Genomic DNA, 14,307 nt, shown 5'->3' on the forward strand with positions numbered 1-14,307 from the left:
TTTACGCCACTCTGACTGCTGAAAGGGACCACCTAAGTACATTTCATACGCACCAACTTTTGAGGCTTCTTTCTATTGCCAGAGTGATGAAAGGCATCCCTAGCTCAGGCCAGAACCTGGTCCTTTGCTTAAAGTTTTGAACAAATTAAGCTGCTGTTTGAATGCCAAAGACGCAGAGAGAGAGGGGCAGTAGCCAGGTGAACACCAAGTGCTTCTGCCCTTGGTAGTCAGGAATCCATGGTGTTATGAAGCAGAAATGTGTTGGGATGTGTTACCTTCCCAACCACTAAAAAACTCTCAGAAAATGACTGCTTCACATGTTGACTAAGGAGGCATTAATTTCAGTGTCACGTGCAGTAATGTGCATTTGGGACAGGCCACAGGTGGTCAATTATTCCTCTGCCTGTGTAGAAGAAGTATGTTTATTCCTCATAATAAAGTGTATTAGTGCAATATAGAGTTTATCACTCAGTTAGGAAAGTGACATGCAAAGAGTTACAGCTTCTTGTGGAGAATAGAGCTAAAACCAAATTTTTAAAACTCAGTGAAATACTACTCTCCTCCCCATCAGACACACAGAAAATATACAGCTGGAGAGGCAACTGACAGGTACTTTCGATTGAATATTTAACCAGTTGGTACAATTGAATATTGTATTGTCTATTAAAGCTCTAGAATATAACTGTGCTCCTTTCTCTGTTTGAAACATTTTTAGCTGATTATTCAGGCACTGGTTAAAAAAGAAAAAAAACAAAACAAAAAACCCCACAAAATTTAATTTTGGTCCAAGCATAAACAAAGCTGTGCATTGAGCAGAATTTGAGAACATTGTGCACATGCACACTTTGATCACTTTTTGGGATCCACACACAGCTCTGCTTACTTCACTTACTATGTCTGGGCAGTCAAATTGTTTTTAAATACCTGTAAGTAAATCTTGGAAGCTGTTTACTCCTACATCAGATAATAATTCATAACAAATGAACTTTTCAAATACCAAGGATGTGGTTGTTCACTATTTGCAGTATAACACAACATTAAATAAGAGATATCATTTTGCACTTCTAACATTTTAATCTCAAATTCAAATTGCATGCAAAGGCAGTTAAATAACAGCACCCCCATTTCAAAGCTGGAGACTAGACATCCAAACACAAAGTTAGCAGATACCTAACATCCAAGCATACAAGCAGTCCCTCTGAATGGCTCTATATGCAAGATTGATGTTGGACACATGCAGGAATATATAGCTCAGCCAATGACTGTAGTACCTAAAATGTAGGTGTCATATGGAAGGTATTTATCTAGTTAAAGAGCAGATAAAGGCATGTCTAAACATTGGCTTAACCAATCCTAAATCAACACCTAATTCCCACACTACAAGTGCTTGCCTTCCTCTATTAACCACAGGACTTAGAAAGAGACTCCAGCCTGGATGCCAAATAGAGATGCCCCAGCCAGGCATGTGAATGGAACCATGCTCTGAACCAAAGGTGCTGTGGAACTGGGAAGAAACGTGGCACTGGTGAAAGCCAGAGTAAAATGTTGACCTAGCTGAAGCTCAGACTGAAACATCCGTCACCTTACTGTGAATGCAACTGAGAACAACATCTGATCACCTGAATCCCACAGGATTATCCTGCTATCCTGAAAGACATCATGCACTAGGAGATGTGCATGGTTTTCAAACAGGGAAGCAACCTCAGGTGTAATGAAGATTTCACTGAAATTGTTAGGGCTAGACTGGGGAAAGGTGTACAGCATAAGAGTATTTTAGATTACTACAAGCAAAAAGCTGTGCTCAAAATACTGATGTGGTTTTATCTGCATGTACACCCACCAGAAAGACCCCAGTCTGCAAAGGAAAGTGAGAACAAGAAAACTTCTTGTAGGGAAACAGACACTTCTTCCCAGGATGAGAGAGAACAGCACATCAAAATCACACTGTGCAAGACAACATTTATGAAAATGCTGATAGATATCATCCCCCTTTTGACTTATGAAGCCATCAAAAACTCACTTCCACGGAGCATTTTTGGACTCTTTAGTTGACTGAATAATCAATTTAGAATCTGTCAGACTCCACGATGCAGATTAAGAGTCTCTCCTTGGTTTCATTTGTTATGCATTAATAAGAGAGCACCAGTGCCTGTATCCTCTCTCACAACCAAAGCCCTTCTGCCATTACATAGTAAATTTTGTTCTTTCTCATATTCGCAAAAAACCCCAACACAACAGCAACATGGCTTAGTTGCTATGCAAAGACTTTAGAGCCACTGCATAGGGATCAGTTCCAGAGTTCGGTCTGATTCCAGCCAAGACAGGCAAATTGTGCCTGGGAGTGATCTGATGAGACCTTCCTGCTTGCCTATTTCTCTTGTCTACAGGTGTAGCATGTGCTCAGAATGAACCTGGGATCCCCAGAACCCTTTACAATCCTGATGCACATTTACTGCCTTGCAGCCTGATGCCTGGTACAGTTAAAATCCTGAGCACCAACAGACAGATTTATTATGAATGCTGGTAGGGATCTTTTTTCTCTCTCATTGACTAGATGTGACTCAAAAAGTTAATGGTAATTGCTTTCATCTTCATTTAGCAACAAGAGAGAGAGAGAGAGAGAAATGGGAGCAATTTGCAGATATGAGAACAGGTCATTACAGGTGTGTTATATTAGTGTATTCATGAGCCCCCTGGGACAGCCATGCTGTGATATCCAATAACTTTTTTAATGTGTAATTACACACCATTGGACTATAATTGATTAATTGAAAAGAGAATGTAGGCAGATGCTAGGCCAAAGCTGCTGCTGCTTGTTAAATGAATATGTCCTTGCTTCTTTATAATAAGTTAAGTGAACTACTCAGAAGCAATTAAGTGAGAACTAAAATTCATTAGATTTTATGTAATTGTTGGTATTAACTTCTATAATAAAATGCAGGATTTATATTTTGGGTTTTTCTTCCCATCCCAAAAGCAATATAATACACGTCACTGCTGAGATGTAAAAAAAAGTGTCTGCCACAGACAGAGAGCTGTGAGATATGTGCTCCCAGCGTCCAGATCTTCCCCAGACAACTGTGTAGCACTAATCTTCCTTCTTGGGATATCATTCCTGGAAGCTCTGCACAGCCCCGGGAATTCCCAACAAGATGGAGTCAGACACTTAATAGCCCAGAGCATCCCCAAACCTCCCTGCAGTCTACTTGAATGGTGGCCAAGCTCTTCTCAATCCTCCTTCCCACTGGCTGGATCTTACCTCTGAGAAATAGAAAGAATACAGTCTCCTGATTTTCCAAACCCTGCTCTCTTACTGCTGCATGTTGGCTCTACAAGGGATTAAAGCCTTCAACACTTTTCAATGGGGAAGGCAACACAAGAGCAAGATGAGATGTAAGCCAACTGCACCATTACAAAGAGTGACACTTGTTAATGTAGGCACCTGTTCAGACCCAATTAAACCCATTCTAATGAACACCTTGCATGACTGAGAGCCAGGGCCAGAGGTGAAAAAAGACCTGGAAAAGGACCTTTGGTGCCCCTGGGCACCAAAGCCAGTTTCATGGCCTAATGCTGTGCTGCAGGTATAGTGGTGGTGAGATGCGTTGCAAGGGATGGTTGCCCCCAGGCAGCTCCCAGGGTATCCCACAGGCCCTACTGAGCCATCAGCATCTCCTGCACAGACCCCAAGAAGAAATATTTATAGCTTTGGGTGATGACTTGGGAATATAATTTCCAATTTATATGGAAGGAAGTCCAGTGAATTTTAATTTATGACACTTTACTTCCTTTAGAACAAGATATATCTTTGTTCTTTAACATTCTATAAAAACTGACTGAATTTCATTTCACAGAATCACTGAATAAGATGAGTTGGCAGAACCCCACAAGGAATATCAAGTCCAACTCAGGTCCTGCATAGGACCACTCCAGAAAACACACCCTCTGCCTGAGAGTGCTGTCCAAATGGTTCTTGACCTGTCTCAGGCTTGGTTCTGTGATCACTTCCCTGGGGAGCCTGTTCCAGTGCCCAACCACACTCTGGGGGAAGAAACTTTGTCTAATATCCAACCTAACCCACCCCTGATACAACTTCAGGCCATTCCTTCAGGCCCTGTCACTGGTCACCACAGAGAAGATATCAGTGCTTGCTACTCCTTTTCCCCTCACAAGGATGTTGAAGACTGCAATGAGGTCTCCCATCAGTCTCCTCCAGGCTGACCAGACCAGGTGACCTCAGCCATTCCTCATACAGGTCCCCCTCAAGGCCTTTCACCATCTCTGTTGGCCTCCTTTGGTCACTCTGACAGTTTAATGTGTTTCTTATATTGTGGTGCCCAAAACTGCACACAGGACATGAGAGGAGGCTGCACCAAAGCAGAGCAGAGCAGGACAACCCTCTCCTTTGGCAATGCTGTGCCTGACACAGGTTATGAATGCCAATTTCCTAAAGCTAAGCCACAACTCTCAACTGGTTTTCTTTCCAAGAGACACAAACCTCCTTTTCGTCTTTTTTTTTCTTTTTCTTTTTTTTTTTTTTTAATTTACAGAGGTTTGGGTGGGGGAATGGCTGACAATTTTTTCCAGGATTTTTTACTTCAAAATTTATTGAAATCATTATTAAGAAGTAGTCTGCTAATAAACAAATGTATTTTCATCTAGTAGTTTCTTAACTTTTTACATGTTTAAATTTGTGGTAAAAAAAAAATAGAGGTTTTTTTAAATATTAAAGAAAAATAAAATTTTTTGTGACAACAGGTTCAATATGAAAATTATAACTTCAGTAAACATATCAAATAAGGGAAGTAAAGAGTAAAACTAGAGTAATACAACACAGTATTACAGTAAGGATAAATTAAGGTGAGAGAAATTATTCAGAGGTCATCAGTAAGTGCAGATTCATTAATGAAAATTTTAATGCTTGTCCTGGGAAGGAAAATGACAGATTTGGAGCTGTAATGGGATTTTAATTGTCTTCCTTTTTAACAAATGCATTTTTCTTCTCTTTCGAAATAATAATAACAGTGATGTTAAAAATTAAAAAACATGCCTCCTTTTGAAGAAAGGCAGGCTTGTGCTCACAAAGTGTCAAATGCCACATCCTAAAATAATGCTCCTGTATTGGGATAAAGGAAAATGCTAAATTAGAGGCAGTGGGGCAAAGTTGCTTCCTATACATAAATGGGGGCTGTGGGAAAGGGGATATGACTCACTCTTGACTCCAGAAGGCCAAACACTCACTGCCTGTAGCTATAGTGTTTCCCAAATCTGTCCCATTCCTGTTGCCCCTGTTCCCATGCTGCCCACCCCTCTCACACCTGTCACACCTTTTAGTCCATCTCTTTAGGGCCCTGAATCATCCTCCTTAATTCAAATCATCCTCCTTAATTTGGTTCACTGGATTGAAAAGATGGGAATTATGGACAGCTCCTGGTGGTATCAGCCTGCTTGGGGAAGAAGCCATATCCCTGACCATGGGGGAGATTTTATCCTTTCATTCCTTTCCTTCCCTTCCTTCTTCCCTTTCCTCATGCTCCTGTGAATTTTATACCTTGTATTTTGTGTGCTCCTGGGAAGTGGCTCTCCTTGACACTCCCAAGGTGACTGGCACTCCCTGCCCACCTCTGTGGGAGCCGTGGGGAATCCCTTGTCCTCCTTAGTGCCACAGGTCCTGGTCACTCGCTAGCCCTGGGTGCAAAAGGAGTGAGGATTGGGTCTTATTTCCAGTAGAAAGTCTGCTACCTCAGCCTTTGGGCTTTGTTTTCTATTAGTTCCTACAACAGGTCTCTGATGTCGGCCTTCAGCTTAGATATTATTAATAAAGATCATGTTTTCTACACTTCAAATTAGCTGTTAACTGGCCTGCTGTGGTTTTTGGTCAGGAAGGAGGAAGATGTCTCAAAGCAGTCATTCATCTTTTGTTTACAGAACATAAGGTGTCATTCAGAACCCACCTCAAGTGAGCAAGAGGGATCCCATTGATTTCACTGGGCTTTGGATCAGACATTGTGGAGTCCTAAGCATGGTGTGAGTTAAGAAATAAAAGCTTAATACTTTAAGTAGCATGGTAGTGCAGGAGAGGAGAAGGGCAGCAAAGAGCCTGAAAGACCAAGGAAATCTCTCAGGACCCCCTAGAAAGTCTCTTGCAGCCCAGAAAACCTCCCATGTCCAGTCCATGCTGCCGTAATGTGTGGAATGACTTCACTTCCATTGTGGGATAAAAAACCATATCATTAAAAAGCATGGCCAAGAAGGACACAGCCTGTGTGCTGGGCAAGCCAGTGGCTGCATTTGTTCTAAACCAGTAAATAGATCTGTGCAGATAGGCCCAGGGACAATAATTTCCTGGGGACAGTGTGTGGTGGGGTGGCTGGCAGGCTGCAGCTCTGTGTCTGCTCCCGTGTTCTCCCAGCAGAATGCTGATCTGGCACAGATGCCAAGGCACCCAGTGCTCTGTGACACCCACCTGTGCCAGCAGGCAGGGAGGGTCACTGGAGCTGGGTGTCAGGGCTCTCTCTCTGCTCTGAGTGCTGCCTTTTTTCAGTGCATTTACACAGCACTCAACAGGAACATGCATATAAGGCAGCACCACTTAGCCCTCCATTCAGCCTGGCGGCAATCAAGGACAAAAAACCATTTAGAATAATTTTTCCTGGTTTGTTGCCCTTACTTGAAGAGAAACAGAGTGCAGGGTTTTCAGTGGGGTTTTGGGGAGTTTAGTTTCAAAATATTCTGCCATTGCTCATGGACAATTTAGTTTTTGAAAATGAAACACTACAGGCAATCGCCCTGGCAAAAGGTCATTAAGTCTACCATATGACCTAAGCGTCAGTGTTATTTCAGTCACAAGAAAGGTTGAATTTCATGTGGCCAAGATTACTGAGGTTTTAAGAGCATCAGTATCAATTCACTGCTACAATTGCTTTTCTCCGTATTTTTGTTCCAGGGCCATAACCACCACTCTTGACAGCTCTCTGTGCCTGATCCAAAGACCCTGAAACCAACAGTGGGCTCTCCAATGGCTGCTGGGCGTTTTGCACAGTCATCTATCTGCTGGAATCACTGCGTGTGCCACGGTGCAACTGATGCAGGAGTACCCGTTGCCCTCAGACTGTGATGGCAAACTGAGCAAGAAACAGATGAAATCCATCAGAAAACCACCAAAAAACTGCCCCAGCAGTGAGACAAACATCGATGGATGCTGAAACAGCATTTAAACATGACTGTGGAGGTTTCAAACTCTCATCAGGTTCAGCAGCTCTGCGATCTGGAACTCCATAAGGTCTCTTCGCCCTTTTCTCTCCTGCCCCTCTAAGGTGGCAGAATCACCTCCTGGCCACAGGATTGTACCTGACAGGCTAGATGTGGCCCTGCACCCCTCAGAGCTGCTGGGCAGCACTCCTGCTCCAGTCCTGCACATCCCCAATCCTTGGCCAGAATGATGGAAGTGCTCTCCCTTTCCCTCTGCTGCTTTGCACCCAGGAGGGAAGAGTCAGGAAAACTACAGGAGGCAGTGCACTTCTTCCTCTCTCTCCACTCTGCTAGGAATAAGGAGACAGCAGGAAAGACAAAAAGGGTGGAAAGGCAAGAGGTGGAATGAGCAAAGCTATTTCTCCCTAATTCAGTCCTTTTTTGAAGGCACTGTGATTTTAAACCGACTGAGAGGTATTTTCTTCTGCTGCTGAGGCACTAATAGGGAGCAGTTTTGCTTGAAACTGGGCCCAGTAAGCAGGTCAGGCACCTTAAAAATTAATTTAAGCCTCACTTTCTGAAACCAAAACTCTCATGGCCTTCAAAGGATACCAATATGCATATTTACATTTACCTCATCTACAACAGCAAAACCTATTGGCCTCATCTGATCACAAATACTCTCAGTACTTTCCAATGTCAGTCTAGCAGGTACGAAACCTTTCCCACATTCCAGTGCCACCATTCTGAAGTTAACCTGCCTGCATCCCCACTGCCCTGTCTGGGTGCCCCCCATGTGCCACTTGTCGTGACTCTGCCTCTAGTGCTGGCACAGCAGAGCACAGTGACATGACTTCAAGCAAAGCATTAGCTGCAGCTCTGGCTCACCACAGCCTAGCCAGAGCCTCCCCAAAGGCCTTTTGCTCATAAGAGAACGTTTTGTATTTCATGTTTCCATGTGTTTTTCAGAGTCTTCTCTGCCTCTTTTTGTCAATGATTAAAGATAACTAGCCGTAGGTGAGTTTGCATTAAATCCAATAGCAAGCATGTTTTATTTTGAGTCTTTTACATAATAGCTTCCAAGCACCAGGACTTATAATTCATCTCCTACTGCATTCACAAATTTATCCTCTCAGAGCAGAACTACTAGGAACAGATTTTTTTATTTCAAAGATGAAAAGATCAGGCAGAAAAAACATGGATTCAACTGGGTATAGGACTGGAAATGAATTTTTTTTTCCAGGATATTTATGTTTTGTTTGGTTATTTGTTTGCTTTACATATAATCCCACAGCAGTGGGTGGTACTCACATCATCTCCATAAACAAATTATCAGGAAAGCAACCTGATGTTTAATTTCCTTAACCCATCAAACCCTTCTTTACCTCACAGAGCAGCATGCCAATCTGAAACCTTGACTCAATATTCTGAGTAAGTGGGGGGGAGGAAGGACGAACTTCTGGTTTTTCTTTCCCACTTTTGTTAAAAGGCAACCAAGCATGACTCTTCCTACCCTGACTAACCTGGGTAGGTGCCAGATGGATTTTTCCTTTCTCTAGGCAATGGCTCAGGAATTTCATCCAGCTAGAGCTGGGGCTGTGGGCTTCTTGCTGGCCTTTTCACTCCAACCTCCCCTTTCTCGGCAGTTAATCCCATCTTTCTCCCCACATCCACTATTAGCTGGACTGTACTGTTTCTTGACAATCAGCTTACAGCAGGGACTAAATTCTGCCTTTTCCTTCTGGAAACAAAGAGATGTGCCTGAAAGAAAAGCTTCCAGCCAGTCATGGAATAAGAAATTAAAATCCCGAGGCAGTGCCTATGGGAGAAGAATGGATGGCTGGCCAAGACAGCATGCTGACCTGGCTCTTTAAAAATAGATTTCTTTTATGTAGTTCCTGATATTTAGCATGGATACCTAAACTTTAGACAACGTGATTCTCAAAAATACTGTGAAGTGCAAAAGGAAAATCCGATGTGCTCATCGATTAGAGCATCTTAACCATTTTGGTTTTTGTGCCCTACACCAAATCCCAGGACACAACATATATGGATTTAGCCTGGGAAATGAGTTCCCTGTTCCAATACCATAACTGCAAAATGGCTCCCTATACTAACCAAAATATTTAATTGTCACTGCTTTTCTTAATGAGTAGAACTACTGAACAAACTTCAGGCATTTCCTCTGCCTAAATTATACCTTTCTTCCTTCTATTTCTTATCAATCTTGCTCACATTCAAAAAAGACAAAAAAAAATGAACAGAAAAGCTGAGTTGTACCTCATCAAATTATCTGCTCTTGCGGTAAGCAATGAAGAAAGCATACAATTTGTAACACTCCATGTTAGTTTTGTAATACTCTATGTTACCATGCTTTAAAATCTCTCCAAGTATTGAAGAGTTAAAGCTTGCTGCGTGTGCCTGTGACCTGGGATGTTAAGATTCAGCCAATGTAGCCTGGCTCCTGAGGGAGAGCCCTGGCATGCAGACCCAGCAGCAGCAACCCAGCCCTGGATCCTGGCTGGCAGCACTCTCCCAGCATGAGCAGTTCCCAGACTGAGGAGCCTGCCTTTGCCGGAACAAACCTCACTGGAAAATGGCAGCTAAACCCTAAAGCAAGGAAAGCATTTTTGAGCTGAAGCCTCCAATTTTACCTGACAGACTATTATTCTATTTACTCTGAACTGCCTCAGAAAAACTCCAAGGATTCCCTCATTCTCAAAAGCATAAACAAGTTTCAGTTTCTCTTTGATTTAAAAAATCTTGCCTTTTCGCTCAGCCAGCATCTGACTTGTGCTGTTAGATTCTGGTTAAGTTTTCACCACTGGGAAAATATTTTTTTAGAGGATCAGCTGTCCCCACTTCCTTTTATGTTTGTTTTGTTTTTTTTTTTTTCTCCTCTCTCAAGGAATACTGAGTAGCCTTTAAGAGAAAAAAGGTTTCTTGATGGCCAGTTCTGCTGAAATTAGCCTTTGAAATTGGAGCACATTTTAATATAGCATTGTTTCCATAAAGTAAAATGTAGAAGGAATAACACTACCTCTCTGTGAAACACACAGAACCTTCAACAAATAACACTAGCTCCCCCACCACCCACACCTAGGCTCAACATCATATTTTCACTGAAAGTTACTAAAATACATCTTTAAAGATAGCAGAGGTACACATTCATTATTTGCCTACTATTTTTTTCCACATACAAATTGAGTGCAGATACATCCCTGCCAATTTTGTTTCCAATAGCATAGGAAAAATAAAACTATAACAAATTGCTTTTATTACTTCCTTAAACAAGAATTGAAACTTGTCCAAAAAAGAACATGAAAGACTAACTTTGATGACTTGAGCTTTTGCCAGCCACAGTGGTGATACAATAAAGCAAAAACTTAAATGCGTATTAATAGAGGAATAAGCAACTGGGCATTAAAAGAATGCTTGATTTTAATAGCACAAAGTGGGTTAATTGGTTCATTGATGGTTTGCACTAAATATAAAGCAGATTTTCAATGGAAATATTACATGACTTATACCCATGTTGTCTCTATTACTAAGTTTCTCCAGCACCAAGAAGCCCTACCGACTTTGGGAGCATCCTGGTGTGCTGTGATGGTTCGTCAGGCCTGATTAGCAGCACAGTAATTAAGCATGGCCTTGAAGAAAGAGCCTCATTTATTTGGCACAGGAATTATGAGTACACCAGGGAACCACTCTTTGTGTTTGTCTAGTCCCCTCTCCTTAAGATGTAACACTGCCAACCCTGAAACCGCCAGGAACTTCGCAAAGGGTTTAAGAGCAACCAAGACCAGATCTCCCGGGTCACCTTGCTTTTGGCTGGGGAGAATTATGGTGACAAGCTGAACCTTCCAAGTGACACCTGTGGCTGTAAAAAGCACTGTCTTTACCTAACCAAGGGTTGGTTCAGCACGGGGAACACTTGTGGGGTAGGAGAGCGCGGGCCCAGTAGTGCAGGTGTGGCCGATGTGCTCTGCGCTCTGGCCAGTGTGGGGAGCAGGGACGGGCCACCAGCCCTGAGCTGCTGCTCCCTGCTGTGGGCTTCTCTGGCCAGCTGAGTGAACCTGGAGGCCAGCTTCAGCACTGGGCTATCGGCTCATCAGCTCGACTTTCACTGCCTGTTGCACCTGGGGCACCCAGAGTAGCGCTTGGCCTTGCATGCCGGGGGAGCAGGCACGGGCTCTAATGCAGATAAAACACAGCTTGCTCCTCCACTGCCACCCGCCTCTTCTCTGGTTACAAGGAGAAAAAAAGACATGTTGTTTCAAAGTAAAACCCCGTGTACTGACTCTCCATGAACACTTCCATTTAGCCAAATGCTACATTTTACTTAAGTACAGATGAGAAGAAAGGGGAATGCAAGGGAGAGATCTAGGGATGTATCTAAACCTCCCTTTTCGAAAGCCATGCATGAATCTCTTTTAAATGTATGACAATTCATCCTCTGTTTACTTTAGGCAAACAGAAAAACTCATGGTGGAGCACTAATTTTCGCAAGCTAATCAAGAACATTAGGTCCCAACAGATTCATTTAATAGAAATATAATAGGCATTCCTGCTTGCTTTTAATCTCGTCTAGCTGCAAACGCTAAAATGAACAGCGAATTAACCCTGCCTTGGAACAGAGATTCTTTCACAGCTGATATCATCTCTCTTATGGCTTGTAAACACTCCAGGCTCCCTGTAAGTGCTTTCCTGGCTTTCGCTCTTTCCCCACAGCAGAGGAGAGGAATGGAGAGGAGTGGAGAGGAAAGGAAAGGATGCTTTGGGTTGCATGCAGCTATGAAAGGAAGGAACAGGCGAGCTCTGAAGGGAGGACTGCTGGTTAGCAGAACAAAATGCAGCGCCGCCACCCGAAAACAAGGCAGAACTAAAGGGAGGATGGGAGAGTGAGTTTTGGGGTGCTTTGGGGGAAGGAAGGGGGGCTTTCCGTGCATCACCAGCCACTCCCTGCATGGCTCTCCCTGATTTACCAGTGCAAGACAAGGTAGTAAGACAAGGCCATTCACGTGCTGACATCAAATATATTATATTTTTCAAGCAATTTGCGATCTTAAACTGTTCACGGATAGCAGAACTAGCATTAGAACGCTACAACAGTAAAAAAAAAACCCTATCATATTTCATAATGTATGTCATAATGAACAAAAGCCTTTAAAAAAAACGGTTTTCACTGTGCTAAAGTAACAATCTAGACTTGTTGTAAGTATGTTATTCTTACAAGTAGTTCGCAGTTATTCTTGAAGGCAAGTCTTGGAGTTTCCTTAGCATAGTGCTGCTGGGGAAAATTTTCAGCATGTCCATCTTCATCTCTAGCCTGAAGGGAAATATAATGGCCTATTTAGGGACTTACAAATAATGGAAGGAAAAAATAGCTAAAAGCATAACAGCTCAGATCATTAAAACAGACGGGAATCCCAAAATACAACATTATTAAAAAGTTTCTTTAAATAGTCAGTACACCTTTTAGATATGAGAACTTGGGATGCTGTTTTCTTACATAGCTTAGATTGAACATGCAAATTCATTGTGGAGTTATAATTAGAACAACAAAAGACAAAACCAAAATGAAATATTTGAGCTGGAAACTGAGTAACTCAGGGTTTCAATTTACTCCATGGCATTTTTCAGGATTACATTACATATGTACTCATTTAAACTTTTTGACATGCTTAAGCGATGCCTAGATGATGTACTTGTATTTTCAATTTAACAGTAAGGCCAAAAAAAAAAAAAAATAAAAACCCTTTCATACTCATCATTTACATGTAATACTATTACAAATAAATGGATTCCCCCTCCATGTTTAAGTGAAGCTTTGAAAGGAGCAATCACTGAGTGAGAACAATGATCCTTCAGTCAAATGCGGTCAAAATATTTAATGACAAAGATGCATTAAAAGTTACTGGTTATTTGTAACTACACTGTTAATTAAGAAAGCTGAAGTTTAAATGGAGACATTACCAGAGCCCATTAGCAATCCTGCTTGCATATAGTATTTTTCCCTTCTCATCTCGAGCGTTTTCTGCTTTTTGAGTTAAAGCAAAAGGGAGAAGCAGGTGAAAGGAGGAGTGTCAGCAATACGCTCATTACACTGTTCATTTGAGTGACACTTGCACTCCGTTCCACTCCATCTCATCTGATTCCTGACTGTTCACTCTCTCCCTCTCACAGCCTCCCAAAATTCACAGCTGAGCTGTCGCACTCACATATGGCTTGCATATAATTATGCACATTCCATTTTACACTGCATTAAAATGATGAGCTCCTGGCTCCCTGCCAGCCTATTTAAATCAGCCCCTGCCCGAAGAAGAAGCCGGGGAGAGGAGGAGGGCAGAGGCAGGGTGACCGGATCGGGGGCGAGGGCTGCGGGCAGGGGCAGCAGGGCGAGGAGCAGGCAGCTCTGCCGCCCACCCCTGCTGCTGCCCGGTGTGTGCTCCCATGGCAGGGGTGCCCAGGGATGCCCAGGTGCAATCCGGGCCCACCTCGGTGCCTGTGGCAGCCAGAGCTGGCACGTCGCAGCGAGAGCCGCCTGTCACCGCGTGTCACACGCCCGGCGCTCAGGCTCTGCAGCGCTGGCATTTATGAAAGATATTTACACCTTGCGGGCTCCGCGACTTGTTTGTCTTCAAACAGGCTTCTGCCTCTCCCCGAGGAGAAGGGCTGGGGAAGGGGACACGTGGGCTAACAGCACTGGCGATTTTTAGGAAAACATGCAGGGCCTGCACCTCAACAAAAGCTCCTTGACTCCAGCAGGCTTTGACTCTGGCCTCTGCTTGTCAGCCATGGGGTCGTGAACACAGTTTGCCAACAGAAAATGCCATTTTTAACAGTGCAAAATTTGTCCAAAGGTGTATTTTGGGAAGTACCTAAAATTGATGATGATTACAGGAACAGGGAAGTAGGAAAAAAGTTAATTCTGTATGTTTCCTAACAGTTTATGGGTATTTTCTTTCAATGCCCTCAATAGTTGTGGGGTGAAAAATGTTTAAAGTTTTCCTTTAAAACCACAAGAAAGAGTGGTTTCAGATTCCTGAGCATCTGGAGTCACTTTTATATTGACAATGGTTTAAATGTATTCTTCCAATTATTAGTTTGACACTA

At 42.9% G+C, this 14,307-nt stretch overlaps 1 protein-coding gene across 4 annotated transcripts in view; it reads right to left on the reverse strand.

Moving 5' to 3' along the window:
* The window catches only part of LOC120510681 (sine oculis binding protein homolog), a 113,916-nt gene that overhangs the window by 38,012 nt on the left and 61,597 nt on the right, over nt 1-14,307 (reverse strand). For 3 of the 4 annotated variants that reach the window (XM_039726727.1, XM_039726756.1, XM_039726737.1), the window contains one exon: nt 12,425-12,520. The exons of the other annotated variant lie outside the window; for it this stretch is intronic. In XM_039726727.1, the coding sequence (XP_039582661.1) occupies nt 12,425-12,520 (96 nt within the window). The remainder of the gene's footprint in view (nt 1-12,424; nt 12,521-14,307) is intronic. 4 annotated transcript variants of the gene reach the window in all.

Source organism: Passer montanus, unplaced genomic scaffold (genome assembly GCF_014805655.1).
Source record: "Passer montanus isolate IOZ18808 unplaced genomic scaffold, ASM1480565v1 scaffold11, whole genome shotgun sequence".
Classification (NCBI taxonomy): domain Eukaryota; kingdom Metazoa; phylum Chordata; class Aves; order Passeriformes; family Passeridae; genus Passer; species Passer montanus.